The 9,980-nt window shown below is 45.7% G+C and overlaps 1 protein-coding gene across 1 annotated transcript in view; it reads left to right on the top strand.

The window, feature by feature from the left end:
* Positions 1–9,699, top strand: part of LOC129846202 (G protein-coupled receptor kinase 5-like) — a gene marked incomplete at its 3' end in the record, with an annotated part of 92,111 nt that extends 82,412 nt beyond the window's left edge. Inside the window, 3 exon segments of the mRNA XM_055914192.1 lie at positions 5,216–5,308; positions 8,597–8,660; positions 9,559–9,699. Of these exon segments, the coding sequence (XP_055770167.1) occupies positions 5,216–5,308; positions 8,597–8,660; positions 9,559–9,699 (298 nt within the window).
* Positions 9,700–9,980: the final 281 nt, after the last annotated feature.

The following is a 9,980-nucleotide window of genomic DNA, read 5'->3' as shown; positions in this document are numbered from 1 at the left end:
TGCTACAGATGCCTCAAGTTTTGATTGGCATGCTGACTGCAGGAATGTCCACCAGAGCTGGTGCCAGAGAATTGAATGTTCATTTCTCTACCATAAGCCGCCTCCAATAGCCTTCTTCTGGTTAAAGACACCATGATTACACTAAGGTACAGAATGAACATTTACTGTAGTGTTTTGGGGGGGTCAGAAGGGATGTGTGTTTCTCTCTCTCATATGCTCTTATAATCCACACACACACACACACACACACACACACACACACACACACACACACACACACACACACACACACACACAAACACTTCTCAAAGAGCCTATGAGATGGGAATGGCTTGTTCCTGCCCAGTTAAGACATCAGGAAGTAGTATCAGTCTCTGTCTGATAGTCAACACAGGACTGAGTTTGATTAAGGTATTCTATCTGTATAGTTACACTCATCAATTAGAGAGAGAGACAGAGAGCCAGAGAGAATGACAGAGAGAGAATGACAGAGAGAGAATGACAGAGAGAGAATGACAGAGAGAGAGACACAGAGAGAGAGAGACAGAGAGAGAGAGACAGAGAGAGAGAGACAGAGAGAGAGAGACAGAGAGAGAGAGACAGAGAGAGAGAGACAGAGAGAGAGAGACACAGAGAGAAAGACAGAGAGAAAGACAGAGAGAGACAGGAGGTTGTAAGTGTGTGTATTCCTCATAAAGCAGGACTAAATCCAGTCATGTGTCTTTGTTCAAACAGACTTGTATTTATTTGGACTGGTGACTCGTCTTGTGTGAGTGTGTGAGGTCCACTAGCCACCTGCAACAACAGTTCTCAGCCTCTGGACAAACAACTATCATCCATAGACCTCAATGTAAAGACAGATCACTAACCTATAGACCTCAATGTAAAGACAGATCACTAACCTATAGACCTCAATGTAAAGACAGATCACTAACCTATAGACCTCAATGTAAAGACAGATCACTAACCTATAGACCTCAATGTAAAGACAGATCACTAACCTATAGACCTCAATGTAAAGACAGCTCACTAACCTATAGGCCTCAATGTAAAGACAGATCACTAACCTATAGACCTCAATGTAATGTGTGTTTCTCTCTCTCATATGCTCGTATAATCCACACACACACACACACACACACACACACACACACACACACACACACACACACACACACACACACACACACACACACACACACACACACACACACACACACACACACACACACACACACACACACGCCTGGCTGGGTGTGCTTTTCCAGTGGACCTCCCGTTGTTTCTGAATCGTTTCTCAGAATTCCAGTTTCCTGGTTGAGTTGGAATGTTCTGTCGTTCAGACACATTTCACGCTTCACTTTATCCTCTCTATTCTGGAGCTCAGCTTTCAGTAGGGCACGTGGACACACACACACACACACACACACACACACACACACACACACACACACACACACACACACACACACATTCGCACGTGTGCACAAACAGATGAAAACAAGGTATCTGTTTTTGATAAAGTGTGTCTGTTTAACGTGTGTGTGTGTGTGTGGTGTGTGTGTGTCTGTTTAACGTGTGTGTGTGGTGTGTGTGTGTGTGTGTGTGCGGAACAGTTTAAGTGTGTTATTTTTGGGAAAAGAGGAATCTCTGAGTTACCTGGTCATTCTATAAACCTGAACATCAGAGAGAAGGTTAGGGGAAGGTTAGAAATTGTTGATATAAGGTTACAATGTGTTGATTATAGGTTAGTGATGGCTGATAGAAGGTTGGAGATGGTTGATTTAAAGGTATGGGTTGGTTTAAAGATGTTATATTTAAAGTTGTGGACCGAAAGGTTTGGGGAGACAGAATGGTGGAGAGTTTGGTTGTAATGTGGGAGTGTTGTCTCAGATATGTTTAACTCAGTGTTTTTTTCCTCGCTCTCTCTCTCTCTTTCTCTCTCGTTCTCGTTCTCTCTCTCTCGTTCTCGTTCTCTCTCTCGTTCTCTCTCTCTCTCTCTCTCTCTCGTTCTCTTTCTTTCTCTCTCTCTCTCGTTCTCGTTCTCTCTCTCGTTCTCTTTCTTTCGCTCTCTCTCTCGTTCTCTTTCTTTCTCTCTCTCTCTCGTTCTCTTTCTTTCGCTCTCTCTCTCGTTCTCTTTCTTTCTCTCTCTCTCTCGTTCTCTTTCTTTCTCTCTCTCTCTCGTTCTCGTTCTCTCTCTCGTTCTCTTTCTTTTTCACTCTCTCTCTCTCTCTCGTTCTCTTTCTTTCTCTCTCTCTCGTTCTCTTTCTTTCTCTCTCTCTCGTTCTTTCTTTCGCTCTCTCTCTCGTTCTCTTTCTTTCTCTCTCTCTCTCTCTCTCTCGTTCTCTTTCTCTCTCTCTCTCGTTCTCTCTCTCTCTCTCTCGTTCTCTTTCTTTCTCTCTCTCTCTTTCTCTCTCGCTCTTGTTCTCGTTCTCTCTCTCTCTTTCTTTCTCTCTCTCTCGTTCTCGTTCCTTCTCTCTCTCTCTCGTTCTCGTTCTCTCTCTCTCGTTCTCTTTCTTTCGCTCTCTCTCTCGTTCTCTTTCTCTCTCTCTCTCTCTCGTTCTCTTTCTCTCTCTCTCTCGTTCTCTCTCGCTTTTGTTCTCCTTCTCTCTCTTTCTTTCTCTCTCTCTCTCTCTCGTTCCTTCTCTCTCTCTCGTTCTCTTTCTTTCTTTCTCTCTCTCTCTCGTTCTCTTTCTTTCGCTCTCTCTCTCGTTCTCTTTCTTTCTCTCTCTCTCTCTCTCTCTCGTTCTCTTTCTCTCTCTCTCTCGTTCTCTCTCTCTCTCTCTCTCTCGTTCTCTTTCTTTCTCTCTCTCTCTTTCTCTCTCGCTCTTGTTCTCGTTCTCTCTCTCTCTTTCTTTCTCTCTCTCTCGTTCTCGTTCCTTCTCTCTCTCTCTCGTTCTCGTTCTCTCTCTCTCGTTCTCTTTCTTTCGCTCTCTCTCTCGTTCTCTTTCTCTCTCTCTCGTTCTCTTTCTCTCTCTCTCTCGTTCTCTCTCGCTTTTGTTCTCCTTCTCTCTCTTTCTTTCTCTCTCTCTCGTTCTCGTTCCTTCTCTCTCTCTCTCGTTCTCGTTCTCTCTCTCTCGTTCTCTTTCTTTCGCTCTCTCTCTCGTTCTCTTTCTCTCTCTCTCTCTCTCGTTCTCTTTCTCTCTCTCTCTCGTTCTCTCTCGCTCTTGTTCTCGTTCTCTCTCTTTCTTTCTCTCTCTCTCGTTCTCGTTCCTTCTCTCTCTCTCTCGTTCTCGTTCTCTCTCTCGTTCTCTTTCTTTCGCTCTCTCTCTCGTTCTCTTTCTCTCTCTCTCTCTCTCGTTCTCTTTCTCTCTCTCTCTCGTTCTCTCTCGCTTTTGTTCTCCTTCTCTCTCTTTCTTTCTCTCTCTCTCTCTCTCGTTCCTTCTCTCTCTCTCGTTCTCTTTCTTTCTTTCTCTCTCTCTCTCGTTCTCTTTCTTTCGCTCTCTCTCTCGTTCTCTTTCTTTCTCTCTCTCTCTCTCTCTCTCTCTCTCGTTCTCTTTCTCTCTCTCTCTCGTTCTCTCTCTCTCTCTCTCTCTCGTTCTCTTTCTTTCTCTCTCTCTTTCTCTCTCGCTCTTGTTCTCGTTCTCTCTCTCTTTCTTTCTCTCTCTCTCGTTCTCGTTCCTTCTCTCTCTCTCTCGTTCTCGTTCTCTCTCTCTCGTTCTCTTTCTTTCGCTCTCTCTCTCGTTCTCTTTCTCTCTCTCTCTCTCTCGTTCTCTTTCTCTCTCTCTCTCGTTCTCTCTCGCTTTTGTTCTCCTTCTCTCTCTTTCTTTCTCTCTCTCTCTCTCTCGTTCCTTCTCTCTCTCTCGTTCTCTTTCTTTCTTTCTCTCTCTCTCTCGTTCTCTTTCTTTCTTTCGCTCTCTCTCTCGTTCTCTTTCTTTCTCTCTCTCTCTCTCTCTCTCTCGTTCTCTTTCTCTCTCTCTCTCGTTCTCTCTCTCTCTCTCTCTCTCGTTCTCTTTCTTTCTCTCTCTCTCTTTCTCTCTCGCTCTTGTTCTCGTTCTCTCTCTCTCTTTCTTTCTCTCTCTCTCGTTCTCGTTCCTTCTCTCTCTCTCTCGTTCTCTCTCTCTCGTTCTCTTTCTTTCGCTCTCTCTCTCGTTCTCTTTCTCTCTCTCTCTCTCTCGTTCTCTTTCTCTCTCTCTCTCGTTCTCTCTCGCTTTTGTTCTCCTTCTCTCTCTTTCTTTCTCTCTCTCTCGTTCTCGTTCCTTCTCTCTCTCTCTCGTTCTCGTTCTCTCTCTCTCGTTCTCTTTCTTTCGCTCTCTCTCTCGTTCTCTTTCTCTCTCTCGTTCTCTTTCTCTCTCTCTCTCGTTCTCTCTCGCTCTTGTTCTCGTTCTCTCTCTTTCTTTCTCTCTCTCTCGTTCTCGTTCCTTCTCTCTCTCTCTCGTTCTCGTTCTCTCTCTCGTTCTCTTTCTTTCTTTCTCTCTCTCTCTCGTTCTCTTTCTTTCGTTCTCTTTCTTTCTCTCTCTCTCGTTCTCTTTCTTTCTCTCTCTCTCGTTCTTTCTTTCGCTCTCTCTCTCGTTCTCTTTCTTTCTCTCTCTCTCTCTCTCTCTCGTTCTCTTTCTCTCTCTCTCTCGTTCTCTCTCTCTCTCTCTCTCGTTCTCTTTCTTTCTCTCTCTCTCTTTCTCTCTCGCTCTTGTTCTCGTTCTCTCTCTCTTTCTTTCTCTCTCTCTCGTTCTCGTTCCTTCTCTCTCTCGTTCTCGTTCTCGTTCTCTCTCTCTCGTTCTCTTTCTTTCGCTCTCTCTCTCGTTCTCTTTCTCTCTCTCTCTCTCTCGTTCTCCTCTCTCTCGTTCTCTTTCTTTCTCTCTCTCTCTCGTTCTCTTTCTTTCTCTCTCTCTCGTTCTCTTTCTTTCTCTCTCTCTCTCGTTCTCGTTCTCTTTCTCTCTCTCTCGTTCTCTTTCTTTCTCTCTCTCTCTCGTTCTCTCTCTCTCTCGTTCTCTTTCTTTCTTTCTCTCTCTCTCGTTCTCTTTCTTTCGCTCTCTCTCTCGTTCTCTTTCTTTTTCGCTCTCTCTCTCGTTCTCTTTCTTTCTCTCTCTCTCTCTCGTTCTCTTTCTCTCTCTCTCTCGTTCTCTCTCTCTCTCTCTCTCTCTTTCTCTCTCGCTCTTGTTCTCGTTCTCTCTCTCTCTTTCTTTCTCTCTCTCTCTCTCTCTTTGTCTCTGTCTCGCTCTTTTCCCCTCTCTCACGCTCTCCTCTCTCTCTCTGTTTCTTTCTTTCTGTTCTCCAGTATTGTTCGGGAGTACCTGAGTGGCGCTCCGTTCTCCTCCTACCAGGAGACGATGTTCTTCTCTCGCTTCCTGCAGTGGAAGTGGCTGGAGAGGTGGGTCATGAGCCAGTCAATACATTCTCTCTCTCATAGGGTTCCACAGGGCCTTTCAGAGGCTGGAGAGGTGGGTCATGAGCCAGTCAATACATTCTCTCTCTCATAGGGTTCCACAGCGCCTTTCAGAGGCTGGAGAGGTGGGTCATGAGCCAGTCAATACATTCTCTCTCTCATAGGGTTCCACAGCGCCTTTCAGAGGCTGGAGAGGTGGGTCATGAGCCAGTCAATACATTCTCTCTCTCATAGGGTTCCACAGCGCCTTTCAGAGGCTGGAGAGGTGGGTCATGAGCCAGTCAATACATTCTCTCTCTCATAGGGTTCCACAGCGCCTTTCAGAGGCTGGAGAGGTGGGTCATGAGCCAGTCTATACATTCTCTCTCTCATAGGGTTCCACAGGGCCTTTCAGAACCTATTCAACCCTCCCCCTTTTCTTACTTTCCCCACATGTTCTTGTGTTACAGCCTGAATTTGAAATAGATTCAATTGAGATGTTTGTGTCACTGGTCTACACACTATACTACTCCATCATGTCAAAGTAGAATTTTAGTTTGTAGAAAGTGTTTACAATGAATAAAGAAAAATGTAAAAGCTGAAATGTCATGAGTTAATAAGTATTTGAACCCTGTGTTATGGCAAGTCTGAATAAGTTCAGCGTGCTTAAACATGTGCTTCAGTCACACGGGATGTCAGGGTAGTCTAGTGGTTAGAGTGTAGAGGCAGTAGGGTAGTCTAGTGGTTAGAGTGTAGAGGCGGTAGGGTAGTCTAGTGGTTAGAGTGTAGAGGCGGTAGGGTAGTCTAGTGGTTAGAGTGTAGAGGTGGCAGGGTAGCCTAGTGGTTAGAGTGTAGAGGCGGTAGGGTAGTCTAGTGGTTAGAGTGTAGAGGCGGTAGGGTAGTCTAGTGGTTAGAGTGTAGAGGTGGCAGGGTAGCCTAGTGGTTAGAGTGTAGAGGCGGTAGGGTAGTCTAGTGGTTAGAGTGTAGAGGTGGCAGGGTAGCCTAGTGGTTAGAGTGTAGAGGCGGTAGGGTAGTCTAGTGGTTAGAGTGTAGAGGTGGCAGGGTAGCCTAGTGGTTAGAGTGTAGAGGTGGCAGGGTAGTCTAGTGGTTAGAGCGTTGGACTAGTAACCGAAATGTTGCAAGATGGAATCCCCCGAGCTGACAAGGTAAAAATCTCTGTCGTTCTGCCCCTGAACAAGGCAGTTAATCCACTGTTCCTAGTCCGTCGTTGTAAATAAGAATGTGTTCTTAACTGACTTGCCTCGTTAAATAAAGGTTAAATAAAATAAATAAATACACATTTGCATGGACTCACACTGTGTTCAGTAATAGTAGTTAACAGGATTTGATTTTAATGACTTCCCCCTCAATCCAGTAGTGAATTTCAAACAAATAACATTGTAGTTACCCCACAATACTAAACTAAATGACGAGTGAAAAGTAGGAAGCCTGTACAGAATAAAAAATATTCCTAAACATGCATCCTGTTTGCAACAAGGCACTTAAGTAATACTGCAAAGAAAATAACTTTCTGTCCTGAATACAAAGTGTTGTGTTTGATTTGCCCAGAACACATCACTGAGTACCACTCTATATGTTTTCAAGCATGGTGGTGGCTGCATCATGTTATGGGTATGCTTGTCATCAGCAAGGACCTAGACCTTTTTTTTAGGATAAAAAATAAACGGAATACAGCTAAGCACAGGCTAGAGGAAAACCTGCTTCAGTCTGCTTTACACCAGACACTGGGAGAGGAATTCACCTTTCAGCAGGACAATAACCTACAACACAAGGCCAAATCTACACTGGAGTGTCTTACCAAGATGACTTTGAATGTTCCTGAGTGACCAAGTTACAGTTTTGACTTAAATCTAATTGAAAATCTATGCCAAGACTTGAAAATGGTTGTCTAACAATGATCAAGAACCAACTTGACAGAGATTGAAGATTAAAAATAATAATAATAATAATAATAATAATAATAATGTGAAAAATTATATACAATCCAGGTGTGTAAAGCTCTTAGAGACTCACCCAGAGACTCACAGCTCTTAGAGACTTACCCAGAGACTCACAGCTCTTAGAGACTCACCCAGAGACTCACAGCTCTTAGAGACTTACCCAGAGACTCACAGCTCTTAGAGACTTACCCAGAGACTCACAGCTCTTAGAGACTCACCCAGAGACTCACAGCTCTTAGAGACTCACCCAGAGACTCACAGCTCTTAGAGACTTACCCAGAGACTCACAGCTCTTAGAGACTTACCCAGAGACTCCCAGCTCTTAGAGACTTACCCAGAGACTCACAGCTCTTAGAGACTTACCCAGAGACTCACAGCTCTTAGAGACTTACCCAGAGACTCACAGCTCTTAGAGACTTACCCAGAGACTCACAGCTCTTAGAGACTTACCCAGAGACTCACAGCTCTTAGAGACTTACCCAGAGACTCACAGCTCTTAGAGACTTACCCAGAAAGACTCACAGCTCTTAGAGACTTACCCAGAAAGACTCACAGCTCTTAGAGACTTACCCAGAAAGACTCACAGCTCTTAGAGACTTACCCAGAGACTCACAGCTCTTAGAGACTTACCCAGAGACTCACAGCTCTTAGAGACTTACCCAGAGGACTCACAAGCTCTTAGAGACTTACCCAGAAGACTCACAGCTCTTAGAGACTTACCCAGAAAGACTCACAGCTCTTAGAGACTTACCCAGAAGACTCACAGCTCTTAGAGACTTACCCAGAGACTCACAGCTCTTAGAGACTTACCCAGAAAGACTCACAGCTCTTAGAGACTTACCCAGAAAGACTCACAGCTCTTAGAGACTTACCCAGAAAGACTCACAGCTGTAATCACTGCCAAAGGTGATACTAACATGTACTGTCTCGGGGGGTTGAGTAAAGTAGCCTCTTTTGGACCGGTTTCCCGGACATACAGCAAGCCAAGTCCTAGACTAAAAAGATTATCTGTTGAAAGTGCTTTTTAGTCCAAGATTATAATCGGGTTGTTAAATAAACAAATGTTCTGTCAATCAATGAATCAAATAAATGTATTTATATAGCCCTTCTTACATCAGCTGATATCTCAAAGTGCTGTACAGAAACCCAGCCTAGAACCCAAAACAACAAGCAATGCAGGTGTAGAAGCACGGTGGCTAGGAAAAACTCCCTAGAAAGGCAGGAACCTAGGAAGAAACCTAGAGAGGAACCAGGCTCTGAGGGGCCAGTCACACACATACCTTTCTTTCCTCTGTATGAAAGCTGAAACACACCATCTCTCTCTCTCCTACAGGCAACCAGTAACCAAAAATACCTTCAGGCATTACAGAGTACTAGGAAAAGGTGGATTTGGTGAGGTGAGTGCTTTACTCTGAATGTTTGACCATGAGTGAGGTGACTGTTTGACCCCGAGTGAGGTGACTGTTTGACCCCGAGTGAGGTGACTGTTTGACCCCGAGTGAGGTGACTGTTTGACCCCGAGTGAGGTGACTGTTTGACCATGAGTGAGATGACTGTTTGACCCCGAGTGAGGTGACTGTTTGACCCCGAGTGAGGTGACTGTTTGACCCCGAGTGAGGTGACTGTTTGACCCCGAGTGAGGTGACTGTTTGACCCCGAGTGAGGTGACTGTTTGACCCCGAGTGAGGTGACTGTTTGACCCCGAGTGAGGTGACTGTTTGACCCCGAGTGAGGTGACTGTTTGATCCCGAGTGAGGTGACTGTTTGACCCTGAGTGAGATGACTGCTGTATGTTAATGCAAAATGAATGTGTGTAAACTTAAGAATGTGTGCGTGTGCTAACTTGTGCAAGTGTTTCCATACTTCTGTATGTGTTAACCGTTCCTTCTCCCCTCTCCTCTTCTCCTCTCCCCTCTTCTCCTCTCCCCTCTCCTCCTCTTCTCCTCCTCTCCTCTTCTCCCCTCTCCTCTTCTCCTCTCCCCTCTTCTCCTCTCCCCTCTCCTCTTCTCCCCTCTCCTCTCCCCTCTCCTTCTCTCCCCTCTCCTCCTCTCCCCTCTCCTCTCCCCCCTCTCCTCTCCCCCCTCTCCCCTCTCCTCTCCCTCCTCTCCCCTCTCCTCTCCCTCCTCTCCCCTCTCCTCTCTCTCCTCTCCTCTCCCCTCCCCTCTCCTCTCTCTCCCCTCTCCTCTCCTCTCCTCCCCTCTCCTCTCTCTCCCCTCTCTCCTCTCCTCTCCCCTCCCCTCTCTCTCCCCTCTCTTCCTCTCCCCTCTCCTCTCCTCCTCCCCTCCCCTCCTCCAGGTGTGTGCCTGTCAGGTCCGGGCCACTGGTAAGATGTACGCCTGTAAAAAGCTGGAGAAGAAGAGAGTGAAGAAGAGAAAAGGTGAAGCCATGGCACTAAACGAAAAACGCATTTTAGAAAAAGTTAACAGTAGTTTTGTAGTAAGTACTTTTTTCTTATTCAAACTCAATTTATCTGATTATGTTGTCCCTCTCTCTGTCTCTCTCTCTCTCTCTCTCCCTCTCCCCCTCTCTCTCTCTCTCTCTCTCTCTCTCTGTGTCTGTCTCTGTCTCTGTATCTCTCTCTGTCTCTGTCTCTCTCTCTCTGTCTCTCTCTCTGTCTCTCTCTCTCTCTCTGTCTCTCTCTCTCTGTCTCTCTCTCTGTCTCTCTCTCTCTCTCTCTCTCTGTCTCTCTCTCTGTCTCTGTCTCTCTCTCTCTGTCT

This window comes from Salvelinus fontinalis, unplaced genomic scaffold (assembly GCF_029448725.1).
Source record: "Salvelinus fontinalis isolate EN_2023a unplaced genomic scaffold, ASM2944872v1 scaffold_0476, whole genome shotgun sequence".
In the NCBI taxonomy this organism is placed as follows: domain Eukaryota; kingdom Metazoa; phylum Chordata; class Actinopteri; order Salmoniformes; family Salmonidae; genus Salvelinus; species Salvelinus fontinalis.
The sequence above is the reverse complement of the archived record's forward strand: the minus strand, read 5'-3'. Positions and strand labels throughout refer to the sequence as shown.